The 25132-nt window shown below is 37.8% G+C and overlaps 1 protein-coding gene across 3 annotated transcripts in view; it reads right to left on the bottom strand.

Annotated features, from left to right (window-relative positions):
• The window catches only part of LOC124167287 (anion exchange protein 2), a 262309-nt gene that overhangs the window by 161375 nt on the left and 75802 nt on the right, over nt 1-25132 (bottom strand). For 2 of the 3 annotated variants that reach the window (XM_046545233.1, XM_046545242.1), the window contains exon 2: nt 19183-19675. In XM_046545233.1, the coding sequence (XP_046401189.1) occupies nt 19183-19239 (57 nt within the window). In that variant the 5' untranslated portion in view covers nt 19240-19675. Of the gene's footprint in view, nt 1-3074; nt 3839-19182; nt 19676-25132 lie in introns of those variants that run through there. The other variant, XM_046545251.1, reaches the window with a different exon arrangement.

Here is a 25132-nt window from a genome sequence, read left to right as displayed (position 1 = left end):
TAAACCGTTGTTAACTAATGATAAACAAAGATATCGTACTACCCAGTCAATTTAGTTTCACAGTTTCCTGATGTTGATTGCAAGTCAATTGAAACACGTGAAGTGGAACTGTGAAATACAATTAAGTGGACACTACTTTGATATGCTGTTCCGCGATATCTCTTCGGAAAATGTTGATTATTACCAAAATTAATGTATTTAATGAGTGCAAATAATAGCTTTTGTTTGAATCGTAAAAATCAACTCCTCAATTAATGAAGCTATAGTTTATAATTTAAGCGTTAGATGTTTATTTACGATTATATTTGCTTAGTGAAGTAGAGAAATTTATTATGTCAATTTTGTATATGCGAGAGACGTTAAAGCTCTTCCGTTCAGTGTAAAAATTTAAAGTTTAAAAGTTTGTCCAGCAAGATATTTCCTTTTAGCCGCTGAAATTTTACACTGGGCTTACAGTGCGAAAGGTGGCTTAAGACATCACACCAGAGAGTTTGAAAATTCATTGATATCTGCTAAGAAATATCATTATAAAGAGAAGTAAGATACCATTTATTTCTACTTAAAAAGCGTAAGTTTTTCCATCGATTGGCCGAAAGGCTACCCTGAGTACACAATTCTCTGAGCGAAAGAGATTTTCAGTTAGAACAAAAAGTATTACATTTTTTCATATTCGGTGTTCTTGATTTTTGACTTTCAAGAAATCAAAAAATGTTATCATCAAATATTAAGTAAGAAAATTAATACTGTAACTAAATGGTTTCAACAAAAAGTAAAATTAACTAAAAATTAAATTAAGTAATTCAGATAAATTTGAAAAAAAAATCGTATTGGGAAACTGTCCTACGCGCCTAAGCATTAATGTTTGAAGCCAGTGTAATTAAGGTGTTGGTTAGTTCGCGAGAAAATAGTTTATTTTAATGTTTTGTGTTAGAATAATAATATTAGAAAAGGAAAAAATATGACTTTGAAAAGTGGATTTTCAAGAAAAAGTAACTTTCATTGGATACTTATGAATGCAGTAATAATATTTGGGTCCTCATAATTATTTGTTTATAAAGAGAAAATGCAAAGGGAGAAAGAAATTCATATTCCCTAGCAAGAAAGTAGGTAATACTTTAGATTATTTATAAAAACATATACAAGTGGAAATGAATGTGGATGGGAAAGTTAGAGGCAGTTCTCATATTTAAGAAAATAGTAAATTTAAATTCATTTCTACGAGAAATCGAATACGGTTGATACCATAGTTTGCCCACTTGACAACTTACTACATAAACAGCTTTCAAGACCCGAGTTGGACGAATATTTATGATTCAGGCTTCGCTACATAAGGCCCTGACAGTCTCGTTCCCGGATTTCTTTCAGGATTTCTTACTTTCTCTAATTTTATATTTCACCTGTAAGCATTAATTCCAATCGAACATTATTGCAAGTTAAATAGAACAGGTATTGTGAGCTCTACGTTCTCAGCAGTAAAATAGAAAATCGTTTCCAATGGCAATAACGAAGAGTTTACAATTTTAATGCAATCGAACAAAAAATAACAAAATTTTGTTGACACACACAAAAAATAAAAGTAATCTCCAAAATTCTGATTTGCGGTTATGGTAGTGATTTGTACGCAGACGCAGCGGATAAGGGATATAATGAAAAAAAAAATGACAGGGAATCAATCCCTCCCCCTTGTGTGGGGAATGTATAAGGCTGCATGCCGTAGCCCCCTCAAGCGCAGCAGTCTTAAACGGATTATTTCCCCTATTCTGACCTATTTATATTTTTTTTCGGAACGCCACGTTACTGGAGGGAACTGGGTGAGAGGCATTGAGGGTACAGGAACGCCAAAGGACAACAAGGAGATTGAACGGAGCAAACGTGAAAAGTCTGCTTTAGGGGTGTGAAAATAAAATCCGAGGGTCGGAGAAAATACACACTTTTCAAGTCGGAAGGGTAGCTGTTTGCAGTGCTGAAGCTAGCTAATGATTATGAATTTTATAGATGGACGCAATCAACACGAGGACTAGAAATTCAATGGCTAAAAGTAGGAGAAACTGCCCGGGGAATATTGCTTGCATTGCGCGCTCCGACATCGCATCGTGTGTAAAATATACGGAGGATTCTCTGATGCGTGAAGATCCTTAAAGTTTCTGAGTGATTTAACAATCTCATTTAATTCTTTGCTCTTTTCACCTAATATTCATCCGTGATACTAGCTATTTAAAAACTTTTGGATGCGATTTGCTGTACCGTAAATACGACTTGTTGCCTCCTTTAAAGCATTCGATAAGCTTTCTTCTGGTGGTTTCTATTGCAACGAAAATCATGGAACTATTAAATGTCAAGGTTAAAGACCACAAAATTATATCTAAATTTTTAGACTCTATTCAATCAAATACCCCAGGATAATTGGCAGTCAAGTGGAAACATGCAGGGAGAACAAAATATCAATCTTTTCATTGGTCATCGAAGTATAGTAATTATCGTCTTCATGAAGACCTAAAATAGTTTGAACGGGAAGGAATCCTCGGCGAAAGAAATGAATGGTGGATGAATGAAGTGTACCCCACTCATTGCACCTAGTCTCTAAAGTGGATCACAGTTTAACATCTCAGCCAACGGACTCTTTATATAAGTCCATTTTACACTAAAAAACATAAAACGAAAAACACAAATAATAACTCTTTTGTGAAAACACCACACTGCCTAGGGGCTCGCTGAAGTGTTATCACCGATTAGAAGCGTGGTGGTCAACTGTATAGAGCTTAAAGCTACTGATCGCAGGGAACCAGCGTCAAATCCATATCAAACCTTGGAAAACGGCCAAATAATGAACGACGAGAGGTGTCTCAGGAAAAGAAACCCTATCTCCTACCATAGGAGACTTTCGCACGTCTAGATCACCTAATATAAGATAAGAAAGTTGGTTTCACGCCTGGTCGCGTCTGTGGCTTATTCCGGCATGAACATCACGCATGAATACGATCCTTCTGTTTGAATCACACATGAAATCATTGCCACCCACATTCCTCAATAATAGAAAAAGAATCATGCCCTCTCGAGAATTGTCATCACCTTACCTCCATGAAAGAGGATGTCGTCAAGTCCCACTCGTGCCTTTTCTTTGAGAACGCAACGTCGTCGTAGAAGTGTTCACGGCGCCTCCGGCAGGTTGTCTGTTATGAGGCGGAGATGATCCTTGTATCCTGTGTCCGCAATGGTCACGAAGAGGAAGGCTCTTTAGACCTCAAGGAAATTCCAAGACACTCGTTGGACACTTAGATTGGTCTTCAGAGAATAATCTCAAGAGAGTCTACACAGCAGAAAAGGTGGATAAAGTTTATGCAAGTCGAACAAAGTTGAGCACGAGGCGCATTCAAGCAACGGTCGCTTCAACTATCTTTTCTCTGAGTTCACGGAACTTAATAATGCGTTAAATGAGGGATTCCTTGACCTCTTCTGCATTTAGAGAAGGATGGATACCAATGGAACTGTTGCGGGAAGGTAACATGAATGCAGGTTTTGGAAAGATCGACGACGGTGCACACAACGTCGAAATCACGAAAACTGTCGCGCTCCGCTCTCTAGCTTCCGTCCTCGAGAGATAAACCTGCGCGATTGTATTGAAAACAGTCGAGTTCCTTTTTCTTATCGGCGAATCAAGTTCGTTCACGATTTCGGCGAAGACGATGGCGAGGTCGGGGGCGGGCAGTCAGGAGAGACGGGAAACCGCGGGCGGCGATGCCGCGTGGACTGTGCCGGACACTTCGGATTGCCGAGAGCGGGAAGGAAGAGGACCGCGTGCGAGACGGAGCTTATTGGCTGTGCGTGGGCCGAGGCCGCGATGGGGAGTGGCGAACTACCGCAGACTTCGTCGGAGCGTATCGCATGGAGGGTGTGTCTGGTGCGGGGGTGATGCTGATGATGGGAGGGTTGAGCAATAGAAGTGACGACGGAAGTGAAGCGAAGGAGGAGACTGGACGCTCCCCCCCCAACCCCATCTCCCTGGGAGTGCGTCGTGTCGTAAGACGGAGGAGCACAATGGACGGAGAGATGGATCATCTGAAGAAAGGCGGGTGGGCACGAAGGGGATTTGGCGGGCGGGGATTGCGGGGAGAGGGATAAGGTGTTAGGTGGTGACGATGGCGGCAGCTATCCACAGATAATGGGACGGAGAGATTACATCTCCGCTCACGGGCGTCCCTCCTGCTGAAAGTGGTGGGGACGAACGGAACTATTAAAGTTGGGAAACGGAAGAGGTGATCGCTGATCTATTTGCAGAGATTGTTTATGGTTGAGCTAAAAAGGATTCCAGGACTTATTGGACGAGGCAAAAACACGTGTTCGCGAGACGCAGATACAAAGATAAATTTGAGATTCCAAAAAAAAAAACGTAAAAAAAACGTAAAAACTCTTCATCTTAACCTTTGATTCATCATCGCATACCTCTAAATGCTTGCACTAGGTCGTTGAGATATGAAAACATATGAGAATGATGCAATAAGAACGCTCACAGAAAGATTTTTTGCAATGAAAACTTTTCAGGTCGTTTTTAACTCATTAGTGTTAACTTTTGCTACGACATAAATTTGACGTCGGTGAAGATTTTTCTTACATTTTTTTTAATGAGTACTTTCTATCAATTCCAGATTAAAATCTTCTTTGCTGGAAACTTTACTGTTGCTAAAATGTTTATTATTTCTTATGGCTATGGAAAAACAGCAAAAACTGATAAGAAAAATAAACATCACTATTGATTCTTTCACTTCAGCCGATCAGGTCCGCAGATTCTCCAGTATTTTTTGATTCTTTATCCATATTTCATTTCATAAAAATGCAAAAAGTAAAAGTTTAAACAAATATATTGTTAAATCCCGACTGTCCACGGGAGGACACGACAATATGTTTGAGCTAGCTGACAGGAGGCGGTATAAATTTGAAGCCAGAGGTTGGAGCAAAAATGATAAATATGGTCATATGTGCGGCAACTTCCTGAAATTTCTTATTCATGAAAGACGAGAAAAAGGGAGAGAAAAGCATGGAGGAAGATGAAGAGATCGGCCGTAGCAAGAGCGACAAGATTTGCGAGCCTCGTCCTACCCAGTAAGGCGCGTGGTACGGTGCCATTTCTCATATCTAGAGCGTTCTTGATTTTTTTCTGGGAGCCAATCGTTTACTGCTCTTTAAATCTACTCCGTCTGCGAAATCAACTCCATGCAGGTTCGAAATTTCGAATATTCACATGTAAAGTAAGATCTGGTGCTTTCCCGGCGAATATACTCGAAAAAGGCTTTTCGGGCTTCCAGCCGGGTGTCTCTCTCCATTCTGCCAAAAATGGAGAATGGAGCGAGACCACCCGGCTGGAAGCCCGAATAGCCATTTTCGAGTATTCATATGTAGTTTTTGAATATCCTGGGAAATACGTTCAAATCCTGGAGCAAATTATTCACTCAGTTTAATGCACCTCGGTGGTTCATTCCCATATTTTTTGCTTAATTTATTGTAAGTTTTTTAAATGGAAAGATTGATATAATGGTACTGGTAAATGTTAATATTGGTACCTCTGTCTAGGCAAATATTTCATGAGCATCCTCACCTGTTAGATGTTTTGGTGACAATATTATGTAGTCCCATTAACTTTTCTATTCATCATTTTCATTTCACTGCTAGAACTATTTTTTTTAAATAATTTTCTGAATGAAATTGAGCAAGGAGTTGAGAAAATAGCGATGTAACTGCTTATTCTGTTTACTGAAGAGGTTTTTGTATTATATATTTGGAATTACACTAGGGATAACTTTTTTCATGAAGAAACCTTTAAATTCAAGAATGATGGTCTAATACAGCATTGATGTGTCGAATTGATAAGATAAAGCTGACGTTTTCCAATTTATTTCATTTTATTAATTTTCCAAACCTCTAAGAATTTTCTAAACACTCGATAAACATATCAGATCACAAAATTTGGATGCCTTAGTAAATGGATTAAGAGGCTCAAAATTCTTAAGTTGATCGTACCATCAACGTACTGGCCTTCTATTTATCAGGTGTCAAGGTGGATGAAATATTTCGCAGAGTTGCGTTTCGGTTTTCTTTTGAATATTATAATTGCTCTAGATCTAGCTCAAAGTATTATTAATCCAAATTGGAAGAAACTAATTAGGTAAATTAAATAACAACACGGCTCTCCAAAATTGGAAACAAAGACATAAGAATTAAACCCTTACTTTAATATCCGTTATAGTCGTAATCCTATCTGCTTGAGAATTCATCACCCTCTATATTATTCTGGCATTTAGGAGGTTATAACATAAATAAGTTGACGGGAGTGTAAATATGCGTCAAAATTTTAATTATCACATGTTAACTATAGCTTATATCCAACTATGGAACAAACGAAATGGGGCGCACATATGTTTTTCATGTATCTCTTTTTCTCTTTAATTTATCAAATTGAAAATATGAAGAAATTCATTCACCATAATAAAAATGAAGCGTGAAAACCATCTGTACTGCTATCTCTAAGTGCTACATCACGATGCATCGGGTCAAAAAGAAATGTACGGAAGCGAAATCTTAGAAATTCACTTTCCAGTTCACCGTCACGCGATAAGTTTGCTAGATTTAACTAGATTAGGAATTCAATGGAGGAAGTCTCAGGCAGAACACCTTCTTACCACCGAGAAGCTTTGTAATTTGATTGTGACAGTTTAATTATTTTGGGTCCATCAGCATCGTATGTACCTGAGCGCTATTCTGCCACGAGTTTTGGAATTCTGTAGCTCCAATGGGTTGAACCTCTCCAATTTGAGAGCCTCTGGCTTATTAATTACCGATTGCATTTCATTTATATATCACTACTCGTGGTGACTTAATTATTTTGCTTATTGAGTGCACACACTTGTATGTTACTGCAGTAAAACCTTTTTCTTAAGATTGAAGGATGATAGATGTAAAACGGTTTGAGGTGCAATCAATATGGCAACATTGACACAGATCGAAGGGAAGATATATTAAAAGATTATCTTTTCAAGATTCATTAACATCGCGTACATTGGATAAATAATTTAATTGCTACTATCCTTTCTACCATTAATTGGAAAAAATAATCCATTGAATCATGAAACCACGAATGTTACAAGAGGATCCTTAAGTAGGCCTCTAAATGTGTAGTCGCCCACTGCACATTTAAATGAGTTTACAGAAGTCGCCACTGGCGTCGCTGACGGACAAATTTATACGAGTTACACGGGAAAATAAGGTGTAATTTGGGGTGTCAACCAAAATTTACATTCATGATGATTTTATTCATCAATTCATAACTCTTTAATGCAATTCCTGGTATTTTCAAAGACCATACCGCAAAATATAGAAAAAGAGTGGATCGCATAGCACTCATAACCGCGCTGCGGATATTTTTGAAAACCGATTAACATGCGACCGAAGTGGCAACAGAAACCTCGTGAGAGATGGAATTGTCCTCTATTATACATTCCCCTTGCATGAAACCTTTGCATTGTGTATCCTGTACCCACTCATTACTAAATTTTTCCTTTGCCCTCAAATTTAGCATCAAACTACGTCCTCAAATATTTCATTCTTTCTTTCCAGCTCAATGTCTTCTACTTGAGACTTTTGCAAGCTACCTCTTCCTTAAATATATTCCTTTTATTTACATGACAGGTTTATCTGAAATGTAAACAAGATATTATTTTTGAAATGAGTTCAAATGACTACTGGTGGATGAAGTTTTGCGCCAAGGCATATGTATGTAAATTGTGTTTTAAAGGAAAATATTTTTATAGATTTATAGTATTCATAGAATTTTTGAAGTATGAGTAAACTTTGAATTGAGGTCTATTGTCTTTTTACTAACAAGTAAAATGCGATGTTAGTTTGGCTGATAATAAAGGTTGTTTACTTTGGCTAATCGGTTAAATATTTACTGAAAGTTGCGGAATACTTTCGCGCGTGAATTACGCTACAGTTTCTGATGATTTTTTTAACCCAGTTTTCGTACGTTTTTAACCTCAGTATTTTTTTCTAGCCTCTCCCCTTCCTAAATGTAACGCTGTCCATAAAAGTGGAAGGTAAATTTTTTGAAAAACCTTTTTCCCCATGCTCGATATTTAACCTAGGTCATTCACGACCTCTGAAATAAAAAGTCCTTGTTGTTACTGAATATATTTCCATAATGACGGATTAGTTACAATGCCGGTTGATATTTAGAATAAATAGAAGATCTGCTTGATTAAAAAAACTGTATCACGCTGCTGGATCCTGCACTGGTTCATTTATTAATGCTTTGGGTGCCTCATCCATGCACTATGATAGGAGATTTCTGGCGCAGAAAAGGAGTGAATGTTTCACGCTGCGGGTATTTGGTCCCTTCCACGAAATGCTGTGTTCGGTGGAAAGGGAGAGATTCGAAATTGACCCAAAGCATGCACGATCACACACTCGGAGCTCTTCACTTAACGTGAGTTTGCACAATATTCCCCGGTGGGTTGTTTACTTTCCGCTTAAATCCTTGCGGATTTTTTCCGTCTCGTGCCGGCCGCGCAGCAGAGGGAGTATTTGGGGAGAGGGATTATACGACAGTTTCTCCTGGAGAGGCGCTCTAGTCGTCTGAGTACCGAATGAAACTCGTGACCGAGTTTGACGTCGAAGATTTAGTTTTTTTTTTCTTTTTGCTTCGCTTGCAAGGATAAATTCTTTCTTGAAAGGAAAGTTCATCTTAAAAAACGTGGATTGAATGGTACGCTGAAAGCGAATGTGGGAAATTTATAATCAGAGATCCATACTCGGTACCTCCAGATTACCTTCCGCAAAAAAAAGAGTGGTTTACGCGAGAAAGTTACCATTTTTGGCGTTTTGTTTACGCCGAACTTATTTTCGATGGGCATTCAGTGAACTTCTTCCGTAATCTTAAAGAAATAAACCTCTTAGATTTACATTGCTTTTTGTACGTCATCAACTGGTTTTAACGAATACTGGTCATAATTAAGTAAACAATTAAATTAAATTTACTCCTTAAAATGACGAGAGCCCGACGAAAGTGGCTGAGGAAAAATAAAAACATGGCGAAATCTACAATTTATACAGGTACTATAAGAGCTACCACAAATCTACGTTAAACTGTCCGAATGAAGCACGGGTGGAATACGTTATAAAACCACTTTCAGAGAATTCTGTTGAGATACAAAACCTGGTTATAACCAAGGTGCAATCGAATAAAACATGTTCAGCACCCTCTGGTGCAAAGAAAGTCTCAAATGCTGCACAGCACAACTATCCTGCTAGGGGAAGCCATTGTCGGATTCAGAGTATAATTGGCAATTTGTAGCAAGTGTAAAGTAATCCAGTCGTTGTCCTCCTTCATAATTGACCGTCAATAGCATCTATAGTAATTCATAGTCTTTGATGAGCGCATTGAACCTCCAGCATTAAAGATAACAGTGACAATGAGTATCTTTTAAGATTGCTAATCGTTTTCCGGAATCTATTTTCAATTTAATTGGAGTAAATAAATATGGCAGCTTATCAATTTACGTCAGGCATGAGTGAGACAATGAGCTAGCTCTATGGAACTCCTGTGAGAGTAATGGATAGATATGAAACATATAACGACTTAAGAAGACACTTTATCGTCTCGTACAATTGATAAAGTGACGTTAGATTAGTAGTACAGAAATGGGATTGGCCCAGTATAAGTGCGGAATCTAATCTACCTCATTGTAATAAGTAATTCGAATAGGAATATATTTGCATTGGAGTATAAGCGTTCCCACACTTCAATAATGTAATAGGGCACCACATTATATTAATTTCTCGTTTGTTGTCTAGATAAAAAATTAAACTATAATCTTTTGTTAGCATAATGATAATATTAATAAATATTTCGAGAACCAAGCTGGTATTTTGTTAAATGTATGTTGACGATTAATATGTTGCCTAAGAGAAGATATGTAGGATTCAATAACATTTCTCTGAAGCGTTTAAGCCGAAGCGGAAGTTCGTATGTTGCACTTTCATTAAATAATTTTGATGGTAATCACCTAAACGCAGATATGGTATTTGTAAGATTGTACAAATAAAATAAATGTATTAGCGTTTTAAGGGAACGTTGCAGCATCTATTTTCCGTTTTAAGTGTGATCATTTTAGAGTCGTAATTTCGATGGATATCACGTGGTCACAATTACTGATTATTTTGCGTAGAAGTCGCCAAATACCTCATCAACCCAATAGTGAATAGTGAATTTAAAGACGTAAATAATAGGTGAGTGGCGTATGGTATGGATTGTGAATGCAGTGCGGGATTTGTGGGAAAGAGAACTGACGCTCGGACCGTATGCACTGGCTAGCGAGAGAGCTGCGAGAGGGAAAATGCAGATTGATGGAACGTCGAATCAAGGGCTGTGTAGGACGAGGTTATTGCTGCGCGGCGACTGCTTGAAAAATTAAGACGGAAGAGAAACCCGGTATCCAGCTCTATGTTGTTTACGCGCATGTGACACAGGAAGGTGGAAAAGAACTTGCGAGAGAAATACTAAATGGAGAATAATTGCAAAAAACAGTGAGGAGAATAACTCGAGATGCATTCGTTGATTCTGAAAAATTAGGCAGCCAACGCTTGAGGGCTAGGCCCTGTAGTGTTGGATCGGCTGCATCAATACACGCCATTGTATTATTACACGCCACGGTACATTAAATCTTTAGCAGTTAGCTAATCTACACTACTGTTAAATTCTCTTCTCTCTCGCATGAATGGTATTAAATCACCAGTAATCTTATTCAAATGCTAGAAGTGTGTGTAATTTTGAAAAAAAACACTAAAAATGGTTCCCAGCAATCCTTTTACATCTCAGCATGTTTACGATACATCCATTTTGTTTGTGTTTCTTGTGGCATTATCATATGGCTCCGCACTGTTAATAATCGAATAAAGACAGAAAATTATAATGTTGTTTTCAAGTTTTGTGAAATGTAGAAAAGTGAAAAATTTACAAAAAAAATCGGAAATTATGCCCGGAGAAAAAATTGTTTAATTTGTCAACTTTTTTAAATTCAGCTGCCTGAAAGACAGCATTGAAACCATCACTCCACATCATGCAATCACACTAAGGCTTCATTTAACATATCTGTTACCGCTACTTTTGTCAGATGCATGCTTCATGATCTTCGGAAGTGAGGATTTAGTTTCAAGGCAACTTGCCCGTGCGTGATAGAATTCCTAAAATCCTTCATGTGATAAATCCCTTGCCCTGGTTCTACTCAAATTGGCACATTCCATTATTTTTGAATTACTTCGTTACCTAAGTAAATCGTATGCCATGGCCAGAATATGAACTTAAGTTAAAGTGCACTCTTGAGGGAACTCTACGAAGGCTAAACGAGGTCAGACGTGGAATTCATTTGCACCCTAGGGAGGAGCGGCGCCTGAGGAAAATTTTATATTCCCTATCCGTGAGCCATCGATTCCCGGTTCTTTCATTGCAAAAAATTGAATTTGGAAAGGCGCGATTAATTTAGAGCGGTCTTAGTGAAGACGGCGAGAGGATAAAAGAATTGGAGGTAATGAAGACCGTGGATATCTCGACGTAAGGATGAGATGGAATGATTTTATGCTTCGTTGCATGCAGCATTGAAAAGTTTGAAATCACGTATTCCCCCACTCTCATCCTTCTATCGTGTGACAGGGTATTCCTGAGTTTTTGGTGAAAGATTCAATCCAAAACGACTCATGAATAGATGCAACTGAATTAGTTTGGTTTTCGATGGATCAGTAATGTATTTGATCGGAGAGAGTAAGTATTTTGTAAGATTTGTTTTAGCCTTTTTCACAGTTAAAAATAATAATTTAGTGATCAAGTTTCTTGGTTAGTTAACTTTTACTTATACCACTAATTTTTTACAATAGATAGTGTCAATAATTTTGATGCACCCTGTGATTATGATGTTACGTGACTTTGATTGCGCAAATTATGCACTGATTGAATTAATAGATATAATGTGATGAACTGCAACAAAAAAACAAACAAAACTCTTACAACCATCAATTTCAAAATATCCTGATAACGTTACCTTAAGAATAGAGTTTAAAGCACATATTTAGGATTTATTTCACAAAGTCACTCAATTTTCTTTAGTAAATTCGGCATTCTTCTTAAATCACTTAGTTTTGCCTGTGATATTCATAATAGTTACCATAGTTTTCGAATATTGCAATGCCAGAATGAAAACACTGCTTTTATTTTTCCTGAAGTGGATGTTATTGGATAAGATGTGGAGGATGGAAAGACTAAAGAGACGATGTTGGTCAGCTCCTGTTGTAGTCAGAAAGCTATCTAAATAAAATGTATTATAAGGTCATACCCCCAGCGTGGGAAATGTGGAATTTTTTTGTAATGATAGATTGCCTGTAAGTTCATGCATTAGGAGTCTCCGGGCTGGTTCTTGACCGAGCGCTTTCTGACCGTACACGTGGAAAAAATTCTTCCCCAGGATTCCCTATCAATTTCGATAATAGATGCCTTAGAACTATAAAACAGTTGAATATTTTTATTCTGAAATTCTATCCCGTTCCGCCAAAACATCATTTCAATGCTATTTAAATATTTCAATTTATAAAGCTCCATAGCTTACGCTACAGCTTCTACCAGCGTAAAACCTCTTCCCTCCACGACACCGTCATCTTTCGTTTTGGTGGGCAAGTTGCATGAGAGAGACCAAAAGATTTTGCCATTGCTAATTATCTTTCATAAAAACCTGCAGGAAAATACAACGCACTGTTTACGCGGTGGTAACTGGTATAAAGGGGAAGAAATATAATTGCTTAGTAGACGTTAGTTAAAATCGAAGGCGTGTTCCTGCCAAACTGGTGGTGATTAATATTGGTGTTGTGGTATTTATATTTCGAGATTATGGGGAAGAAAACTTTGGAAATCCGCAGCTGTTGGGGAATAGGTAGTGAACTACTGTTATGGCAATATTAATTGACTTTTCACTGCCCCTTAATAGGGTTTTGTTAAGGGGTATTTCTTATGTAAAGAGCTTTCGGAGCAATGGCCTTCATTGGACTGCAAAAGCAGGAAAAAACAGGAAATATTAAGAGTGTAGTGTGATGGGCAAAAAACAACGGTCAGACCGTCCTCGATTGATCTCCGACAAACAAGTGACGGTCAATAAGCATCCGCTTTGTCATCCGTAATGGAGAGGGGTTAAAGAGTCGGGCAGATACATGCCTCGCTGCCGATGTTTCGTAACCAGATCTCAATGTGTATGTGGGCCACACATATGACGCATTATGTTCACCTTTCCTGTGTCTCTTCCCTACTAATGTTTTTTAAGTGTGCGTAACCTTGCATTACCGTATTGAGGAGCCCGACTCCAATAGTTTCCTTAGTATGAGTTAAATAGCTCAAGGATTTTCAACTTAGAAACGCAGAAATGTTCCTGCTCTGAAGCTCGATGCTCTTTTTTACCATTTTTTCCCATGATAATCAACTCTGAAATGTGACACATGGAGAATTAGTTTCAGATAGAGCAACTTTATTCCTATGCGGGAAAAAATTAATGATAAAATTCCTTAAATTTCATGATTCTTCCCCCGATCTTTCCGCTGCTGGGGTGACAAAGGACTGGAAATTTTTTTTCAAAACTATCGCTTGACCTGAAGCAGTTTGGTTGTACACTTCGAGGATTTCATTCCTTTTACATTTGGCATTCGGGCATAAAGAAGTCTTCAAATATGGCTCAGGATATAATTTAACTTTTATGCTTTACTTTGCTGCATTGTTTTAATTTTCCATAACAATTTCGGGATTATTAAGGTATCAATTGATTTCAATTCTGGCCACAACCGCGGGCTATCAAACAGCATCTTTTTTCGATTTGCTAATGCTTTTACATGGTATTAACTTCGGCGTCACAAAATAACTTTTTTCCGTCTTCCAATGACCTATTATAGAAGCTTGGATATTACCTATGGTATTTAAACAGATAAAAGACCGTAGCACTTTTCCACAAAATGTTTTACTGCGTACAACGCGTTTCGGCCTAATGAGCCATAATCTGGTACAAGACTGGCTCAGTGAGCTGAAACGCGTTGTACGCACTAAAAAGTTTGTGGAAAAGTGCTACGATATTTTATTTATTTAAATATGTCTAACTTCCACCAATTGAAGCCTGAATCTGTAGGAACTACCTATGGTATTACTTAATTATTCTTATTTTTCACCTAATTCTACTTACCACCCCGCAAACCGCCTCAATAGGCGTATGGGATAACAAGACGTTCGCAAATAATTATATAAGGGTGCGCGTTGAAGATACTTGACTAAATAGTATCAGCTAGCATGTGTGAAGATCCGTTACTGCCAAGGTGGAAAACTAATTCCCCACAGATCCCTTCAGCAAAACTCTCTTATTTCATCGTTCCTGAAAAATAGCAAGGTTCAAAGTTGACTTTCTCGGCGTCGAATCCTTAACAGCTCAAGTAAAAAGCCTAGCAAGTAATCTCTGAGTCTATCGGCTCCCAGACTTTTTTTTATCAGACAGAGAATTCACGTAAAAGCTATGCAATGCTTTTTGCTCGCACCTTTAAATAGCTGACGAATCCCATAGGTTTCCTTCTTATTTTTTTAAGTTTACCTTTGCATCGCGTTTGAACGTATAGGATGAAATTTGAACTGTGACAACGCTTCAAGAGAAATATAAAATCAATTTGAAATACCGTTGAAATTAGCAGGAATAAAGCACACAAGGACTTTATTTCTACGGCAGAATATGCACTGAATATCAAATACTCATAGTGGAGTACAATGACGGGCAACTTATGACATGCTGATTTATGATGTACCCTGAGGGAAGAGCAACTTGGCCTAGGCCGTAAGGTCCTTTTCAGAGCTAAATCCTTTCGTTTTCAAAGTAGGAATTGCAACATGGGATTGATATGTCGATACCTCAATTGCGAAGATGCATCGGGCGTGGCAAAGAAACTCATTAACCTTTTCAAACAGCGTTCGTCAGGAATCAAAATGAGAAGAATCTGAGTAGTATAATTGCTTTGGAAATCCAATCGATACCCGACAGTAGTTCTTAGTTGTATCAGGACTTATTTTAAATTTCTGAATTTAAGCGACGAGTGGTGAAAATTTATTTGAATTTCGAATTCAACTATGATAAATTCAGAATAAAAAAATATTTCAACTTATGAAAAATAAAAAAATAATCCAAATACTTTTTACAGTGAGTTACTTAGCGAATAAAGGGAGATTTGAATTTTATACATTTTAAGCTTTAGTAAAGGATCACATTAAAAAGTAAAATTATTTCATTTATGGTGAATCGGTGAAATGGTGAATTGAATCACTAAAGATATAATTTTTGAGATATAACTTCTTAAGATTTATTCAGCAAGTTCCTTGGTGAGTGATGCCAGAGAGCATATTTTGTTACCCTGCCTCATAAGTTGACATTTGCGATGATTGATGAAACTGGTTTCGTCCCCTATACGGGAGACATCGAAACTCTAACAATAAGACAGGAGGGAATTCAACACGTCACATCTCCACTTTTGGAGGAATGTGTCCGAATTTTTTCCCGCCATAGCTTCCGTAAGTTCGCTTTCCAGCCAACGCAATGTCGCTGCTAGAAACATCAGCGCCCGAAAGCTCTGGCGGTGGGTACAGCGACCACAGCGACTTGGTGGCACCCGCGCTTTTCCTACCATCTAGCGGCCGGCGCCTCAAATATTGGTCGATCGTAAACGTGAGCGGGAGATCAGAGTTGCTGGCTTAATTTTAGAAACATCGATATTCTGTAAATAAATGACACCTTACGTTACGGGCAAACAATATTAGAAAGAAATCAGAATGCACGCCGCGCCGCATCTACGCAAAGTTTGTTGCTGTCTGTCACGATGGAGAGGTAAACCTGTATGCTCAGCCGGTATTTTAAGTACCTTGTATAAGAGAATATTCAGATTTACCTAATTAGGTCGGTTGGTATGAATGGAATGCGGATTAAAATGAGGTTAATTATACCATTTGGTTTTATTTAGTCTTGAAATGCGATACTTGGAAGTATTTAAATTTACAACGCTGATTAGAACAAATATGTCTTCCTAAATTCAAAGGAATGGCCTGAATGAACGTACCATTTCTATGAAAATTATGTTTGTGTGAAACTGTCGGCCCAAATAAGTTGGAATAGATTTCGAAGCAATCCTATATCAGTGTTCCTAATTTGTATTTAAGTATCTAAAGAAATAAATTACAATGAGTATTCATGTGAAATGCTTTTGAAGTCTACCTGCTAAATAAAAATGTTGCATTGACATTATTTTCAATTTTATCCATCAACATTAAATTAGTTTCTAAAATTATAATACATATATATTTTAAGCCTGAAGCATCAATATCATACTTGGCTCAGCGTTGAGATTGTCATTCATATGTAGCTGACAATAGTTGTAGCGCACTTCTATAATTTTTTGTTGGAGCGGGCTATTGAATAGTAATTCTTTAACAGTATTCTTTAACTTTCATTACGGATTTCTTGAATTAAGTGGCGATTTTCGCTCAGGGTTCATCGAACCTATCCACAGATATTTATGTGTGGGGTCCAACTCGCTGGCGGCTTTCTGAATGAAATATCGATTTCAGAACTAGGTTAAATGACCTCATAAGAGATGCGCGTTCATAGGTCTTATCTAGGGGTTCGCGGCTCGCATTTTAAGTTTTTCTTCGTTTTATCCAGTGGGGTACAATCGCAATCTTACAACTGTGCGAATAACATATTTGCCCATGAAATAAGTTAATACGTAGAAGTGGATTGCCTGAAATTTCACGCGACAGTATTTCGATACCTATATGTTTAAGTTTTTACTCACCAATGCGCGTTACTAACTCAAACGTTATTTAGCATAAATCACTCTAATTACAAAAAATTTGAATTTTTTGAAAAAAAAATGAAACTCTTTAATTGAATTCTCGTCTATAATTTTCGAATAGAATTTTCTAAGTAGTAAAAATATAACCAATGAGTGAAATTATTAGTTATTTTTGTATTATTCTTGCAACATAAGACACCAAAAGGATAGATCAATACATTTTTACGATCATATTGCACAGGTATAAACTCATAGATGATCAAACGACAAGGTCACTATGTGTTATGTATAAATATACAAACATTTATTTGGAAAAGGTATTGACTTAGAACCATTACATATTCCAAGGGCCGGATGGGCGTAATAAAAGGCACGGAGTGAATGTTTATTTGAGGGAGAAGTGTTCAGAATGGCCATTCAGAGGAATCTTTAATGGCACAAAATTGTATTTTTTTTTAATTTAAAGGAAATAACCGCGGCCGAACAGGTATTATTCCTTACGGAGTAACCGTTAAGATTCACAGTGAGTGAACCATTCGACAGTGACTATTAAAACTGTGGAATCGTAAAACTGCGTCGTTGTAATGGGAAATTAAGAAAAGGCCCGATGAGTATGACTCTTTGATTTTCGCGATCTCATAATTGCTTGCAGTTTTTAAATGTGGTGGTAAGGTCCAAACACCACACCACCAAGAAAAAAATCCAAAGTAAAAATATGAATTCTGAGGAGAGAGTAAAAATGCCAAATATGTGAATCCACGAACAAAATGATGTATCAATATTATTAACACTACTAACACTATCTATTACAATGATGTTCTGGCGTCGACGATAGCCAAAGATCAGAACCGGATTTAGGAATTGGGTGGCCCGGGGCCCATTTTGGTGGGAGACCCACTGTTTCTAGGTGTTGCAATTCGTTACGTAATAACAGCAAAGGGGTACCATGGTAGCGTTCAAAGCTACATTAACAATGCCAAAGGATAGTGCTTTTCATCAGCAGCATTAACCATTTATCAAGACCATTTTTGACGACTATATGTTAACCAAAAAACAACTCAGCCTCACTTCGAATCCCCACATAAATGATGGTGTTTTCTGTTTTTCCGAATATGTTTATCCCTATATTGACGGAAGGCTCATGCTTGGTGGATGGCCCAGGGCCCGGGCCCCTTTGATCCGGCCGTACCAAAGTATTATTTTTAACTGGGCAAAAGGTTGAAATAACTCTTGCAAACTACCTGTTCTCTCCGATCTAATTGATTACCGATCCTTCGAAAACTAAACTAATTCTTTTCCTCGTTAAAACTTTAGCGGGTACTCGTCATGTTACATAAAAACTTTAGGGCTATGTCACCGTGTCAATTTTTGGGTGGCCCCAACATTTCAAGGAGTAAGCGAACAGCATTGATGGGGAAACGTTGGGGCCACCCAAAAATTGACGCGGCGACATAGCCCAAACATTTTTATTTAACATGACGAGTACCCGCTAAAGTTTTAACGTGGAAAAAAATTTGTTTAGTTTTCAATGGATCCGTAATCAATTAGATCGGAGAGACCAAGTAGTTTGCAACAGTTCTTTCAACCTTTTGCCCAGTGATTATTTTCCCTCTCCATCCCTAATCTCAATGTGCATAGGCTCACAGCTAGTCTAAAACTTATATAGAGTCTCAATTCCACCACCGAATGCCTTGAATTGTTCTCTTTTGTCAATTTTAAAGTTCCTCCCCGCCCCACCCGTTCTCACCCATAATCCACATCCCCATTCTCAGACTTTCACTCAATAAGCGTTTGTTTTTCTTTAGCATTGCGTCCCTGTTAAACTCACTCCCTCCACATATTGACCCCTGTGCACTTCCATTGAAATCCATTTTAAGCCGTTCCATATCTTATCCGTCACTGAATTAGCCTGTTCATGCAGATTCTCTTGTTTTTTTTTTTTAATAAATTTAATTCTGTTTCTGCGCGTGACATTGCTTGTTTGTCCTCTAATTTATATAATGTTACCTGGCAACTATAAAATGACAACACTGCTGTATGTGGTTCTCTGTCTTAAAAATAAAAAATGCCTAAAAATTCAGTTGAATCAGTCGTCAGGTGTTTATGATTGAATCTTTAACCCATAGAGTTATAGTATTCATGCTTTCACCAAACATTCGGGAATACACTATCATAAAAAGATGAGTGGGGGGGAAATATTCGTTAAAATCAAGGTGCTCCACCACCAATGGGCCATCCCATCGATGATAATCCACCCTTCGAGTCAATGTCGTGCACACTCGACTTACTCACCCTCTGGAACCTGACGGACCCCTGGCGTCCCCTGCGCCTCCTGTCATCTCCGCTCATTTTGATCGGTCCCCACCTCACTTCACACAACACACACCAAGTTCACGAGTCACTGGCTTCCTCTCCGTGCACCGTATTCTGCTGCAGATGACTCAGCAGTCTGAAGTATTTGTTTTAAATGGAGCTCGCCAGGAGAAAGTTACGGCTATTGAGGCACACTTAACCACACCACACTTATCCACGAACGGAGAAAAGTCGTTTCCCGAGGACTCTTTTATCGGTGACTCCTCGTGGGAGACTCGTCCTGCTGCTTCTTGCGCGGCGACCTTCCGATGTGACGGCTGGGCACCGATTTGGCCCGACTCATTTGGCGCGAAGGAAGGAAATCCGAGGTGACGACCCTCGGATGGGAACTGGGGACTTCACTGCAGAGTCGCAGTGGCGCTTTCCGCAATTTCGGTCTTCTACCGTCGGGGTGAGGTCTTGATTACGCCACCTGCGGAAAAGAGAGAGAAAACATTTTTTTTATTTCTTGGTACGCAACACGTAATGTGTTTCGCAGAATCATACGCCCTCCTTGGGTTACTCAGCACACTCCATGGTGAGATCGGAATGACAAATACTACTTTGAGGTTAGTTTCATTATTACGAAGAAGGATTAATATAGGAAGTTATTTATATAATTATTAATTTTATGCTTTATACGTTGTGGGAGGAGGTTGAGAAAAGGACTTTCACTTTACACGGAATCAATGCTATTCAAAAAACTAGTTAAACAAGATTTTAACTGAAGAAATGTACAATTTGCCTTTATCATTCATTTTTCTCTTTCGATCTGTGAAAGCGAAGAAATATAGATTTGATGGTAAAATAACGCAATTGGCGACGTTAAAAGAATCTGCAGGGTCGTTTTTTTAGGTGTTTATAGAATACCCTTAACCTCTCTCTTATTATTTTCCACTGCTGTGGAGGTTAAGTGTGAGCAAAAGGAATGAAATAAGAAGGCCTAGAGATACCAATGGAACTCCTGAGGTCATAATGTCCTTGATTCGGTACCACCGACGTTAGCTTAACTCAATTACGACCATCGAGGCTGAGGAAAAAGCGCGTGAGTGGGAGGAGAGAAAATTTGGCCTCCGTATTCGCGAAGAAAGCCATGGTAGAAGGTGGAGAGAGAAGATTAACACCCTCTCAGAACCAAATTGGGCTTTCGATCTATACCCTGTTAAATTGACGTCCGCTGAAGGAAAAATTAATACATGACGTAGTATTATGACTGTTAAAATAATATCGCATACATATTTTCATCCCATATTTTTATTAATTATCTCAATTTAAGTGTAGATATCTCAAGATACCTATTGAAAAACTACTCCGTTGTTTTCTAGGTATACCACCGGAGAAAGAGATAATAAACAAAATAAATAGATAATTATTCCGTAAGTCCCATGGGAGAGAAGGCACATATCTGAGCTTGTTTAATGAAGATGTAGGTATAAAAATTGTAAATAAAAGCTGCCGATGAAATGGATTATTATGATTTTCGAATATTTCTTTAAAATAAATTATGGCTCCCGTTTCCGCGATGCTTGGTGCCCGATTATACATTAATTTCCTGTTGTTATGGCGGTATCAATTTCTTTTCCGCCGTGAAGGTATTCTCGAGCCTAAGTGGTTAATTTAAACCTACCTTATGTCTAACTGCATTGCTTTGGCATCACGTTATTGGTGCCATTGCAGTCGTGTCACTAACATAACGTCTTGAGACAATATTTTTAAGTTACGGTGGTGCTTTTGAATACCCATTAGTTAATTGGTAGATACCTCATCAGCATTATCTTGATCTTCACTGATTTCGTTTTGGTTCACAAGTTCCTTCAGCTACGAAAACAAGAAGTTTCGTCTATTCTAAAGGCTAAAGTTTACGGAAACCTCCCCTTTCCGATAATTGAACGCAGTTGGCTGACCGAAGAAACTTGAAATGGAGCAGAAATTGCCATATCATTTAAATAATTATAATTATTGTAATCAGTATTGATGGAAAATACTTATTTTCTTAAAAATCGTTTATCTAATTCCCATTTGTTGAAATCGTATCAATTTTTCTAATCTATGAGGTGCTAAAAGTTTGAATAATTGTTCATATTTGATATTAGTCACGCTTCATAAGACCGAAGCTGAAGTTTTTCGCGAAAATGGGACGTTGAACAAGAAATTATTAGGAACCATTATTACCTAAATGTGAAGTGAAGATGAAATTCGAACCCTTAACACAAAATAATGTTTTATCAATCAAATGATCAACATCATCGTACATTTTTTCCTGCTCCCAAGAATTTTTAAAAATGCATTCTCAAAGCCTTTGTCTCAGTAAATCCTAAATCTTTATAAATGACCATATCTAATGCAGATGATGCAGACTTGTTGGGAGATAATATCCGGTTATTCATCCGTATTGCCAACAATGCTGTAACTAGATACGAGATTATTTGGGAAGTTATGTGATAACTTATTAGTTGTTTCGACAAACATGTGGGCAAACAGAAAAATTAATTGCCTAAATCGTGAGTGGTGAATATAGAATCTTCGAATCGTGCACCGACTGCACACTGATTTACGATCATACTATTTAAAATTGACATTTACTGAAAAATCAGATTTTGCAGAGATATAGGTGCCAGTTTCAATATCGTGCATTTTTCAAAGAGGCAGCATATGCCCTTTATCTAAAAGATATCTCATTTTTAAATAACAGATAATCTCGGCTATCCATTGAGAATCAGCATTTGAAGTAAAAGAATTCTTTCTCCCAAAGTTTATAAGCACGAGTACATTAATTCCATCTTAAGCGTTGCGGTGCAACACTTTCTCCTCATGAAGAACCCTTCGAGCATACTCTGATGGCAGAGAATTTAACACACAAGTAGTACTGGATGTGGTCAACGAAGATGATGATAAACTGGATATGTACAGCCGCCGATGATATTATCTCCGCAGAATTCAGGTTTTACAATCTGTATGAAGTTATTGTGTACATAAATTAAGGTTATGTCAAACTCTTGTTATTTATATTTGCTCTCACCGAATCCTACGCACATGAAGGTAAAGAAATCTAATCTCATAATCGAAACGCATTAATCATCTCAGTCAAAGTTATATTCAAACGCATACTCATTGACTCGACTAATATATCGAGCAGTCTTACATACATACGGTGGTAGAAGCAGTCAATATCTCTTCAAATATGACACCATTCAAATTTTCACGAGGAAACCCGTTTCTGAAATATTTGCGTCGGATTTCACACTGTAAAACGTGACGAGGCAAACTATAAATGCTTACATAAATCAATGGATCAGTTGACCAGAAAGCTATGATTGACTCAACAGATTGTTGCAATAAAAACAATTCATGTAAGTTGAAAGAAAACTCTGATGCTAAATTTGTAAATTTCATAGAAAAAATAAGTAATTTTTTAAAAATCCATGTTGGCGGAGATATGAAGATTTTTCCTTGCGATTTCTGGTGTAAACTGGAAGTTATAATTAACTCATAAATGACCATTAAGGTAATTCGTGTCACATTCGGTTACAAATCAGATGTAAGCTTTTTGTTTCATATATAATATTTAAGTTTAAAATCTAAATAATGATGCTGACGATTGTTTGTCTATTAATATCAGTATGGATATTCACCTGCTAAATGATGCTTCTGGTAATTCTGGATACTTTATTCGAATATTCATCAGCCAGGATAACTCTCAAAGATGTAACAATTTAACAATGCCTCGCTCTAGGAGATAGCATGATGGAGGTGCTACATGTCACTTCCGGCATCAATCGGAAGTAACCCTTTAGTGAGATGTACTCTATACACTTAAAAATTCAAAAGATCAAGCAATAGTTATTTCATTTCCATTGGTGTTATGACAATTTCATTGGTGCTACACGCCACAACCGGTCTCAACGGGAGAAGATATTCATCAACTTTTCGGGTTTAAAGCAGCATACTGCGTGAATATATATTAAAAAAAAATAAAATCGATATGTATAAGACGAAACATCTCATTCGCTCTTTTCCTCTCAACCAGTCATATTTTCATTTTATCGCGAGGAATTACTCATTCTAAGCCTATGTAACTCATTATTCACTTTTTGGTATTCCATAATAAGTTTTATTGGATCTTTCACTATTGCTTATACCACTACTTTTTTACATAATGCGACCCGGGTTTCGATGAGCTTTCATCATCTTCAGTCGTAAATTATGGTTTATTTGTCTTATTACTGTAAACAATTTCCTATCAGAAGAATAGATGACTTTTAAAACGGACGCCAGAATAAGGGAACCCATCCTTTATCTTTACCCATGCTTTCCCCTATTCTGGCGTCCGTTTTAAAATTCACCTCTTCCTCCATTAGGTGACAAGATAACAATAATGAGATAAATACATCATACTTTACGCCTGAAGATAATGATAATTACACATCGAAACCCTGGTCGCGTTATGTAAAATAGTAGTGGTATAAGTAATAGTGAAATATTCAAGAAAAACTATGTATTAGTTTTGAAATTTTCAGAAAACGTATTGTAGAACTTATCCAACATTTGCCTGTTTCTCGACTTTAAAAAAATACATCGATGAAAAGAACCGAGGAGATATTTTCAAGGGTAAGACACTGGAAAACTTTTCAAAGAGTACACAGTATAAATAACCTGAGAATTTCACTATGTAAGCGTGGAAATTGAACGAGTGATTGGTCTTGAAAAAAGGCCGTTCTGTCAGTCATCTTCCTTTGCTTATCAGCGCATACCGGCATTGGTCATAGCTCGTTTAATGCGCTTTCCAATAGAGCAAAGATCGTCCTTTTACACACTAAGTTTAGAACTATGAGGTACTATCGTTTTCAAAAGTATGTAGACACCCCAGAGTCCCACTTTGATGGGGTCGGGTCGTGAAAACTTGTGAGGTTGGCACATTAAGCGACCTGCATCCCTCGCTCGCTGGCTCGTATGCCACCAAGAGCCGACGAGGACGGAGGTGGACGCGACTTATCTACCGAAGCTGGAGTCAAACTGCAGGAGCATGAGCCCAATCAGAATTAAGATTATCGGATGGAATGTACTGGGGTAACTCACGCCCACACTCATGTTGGGCCGTTGGAGTGTTTTCTTTCGGGCTCCGTGGCGAGGTTTTTCCAATATTTAGATTCATATTTGGACTCACCGTTTATATCTCACTAATACGTGACTACGTGGCCGAGTATGTTTACACTGTGCGCGTTAGTTACGGTAAAGTTCTGGGAGGGTTCGAATCCGAAAATATAATACTTGTTTTACTATTTAAAAAAATTATAACTGAACTTTTTGAACCACTGAAGTTATTTAAGTAAAGTAGCCTCCGACGTAATCCGCATTACGAAACTTTTAACATCAAATTAACTTAGGAGCGGTAGTGCCGGAAAAAAAACACATATTCCGAAACGCGTACTCCAGAGAAAGCAATTAAATCAATGTAATAGCCAATTTCAGTGCAATTCGCCCACCTAGATCATAAGCGTGCAAAAGAATCAACCGGAAGTCAGTCTACAAAATATGACATCAAGCTTGTCGTAGTTAATTGCCGTAGCATAAAATCCAAATCGCAAAAATCGAGCATGAATTTCAGGACGCAGACATGTTCATAGGAAGAGAGAGTTGGATTACAGAGGATATATAAAAGACAGCGAAGCTTTTCCTCCAGGATATAAAACTAACAGATGCGATCGACGCGATAGGACTGGTGGCAGAGTTTTTCTATTAGGTAATTCACATTTGCTCAGCACTGCCCACGAAATTACCGGCAATGAAATAGAAAGAGTATGGTCTACAATTAAACAACAAAACAAATGGAGTATGCATGCTTGCTCGTTATATAGACCTCCAAACTTAGAAATTGATATTATCATTTACC

This window comes from Ischnura elegans, chromosome 1 (assembly GCF_921293095.1).
Source record: "Ischnura elegans chromosome 1, ioIscEleg1.1, whole genome shotgun sequence".
NCBI lineage: Eukaryota > Metazoa > Arthropoda > Insecta > Odonata > Coenagrionidae > Ischnura > Ischnura elegans.
The sequence above is the reverse complement of the archived record's forward strand: the minus strand, read 5'-3'. Positions and strand labels throughout refer to the sequence as shown.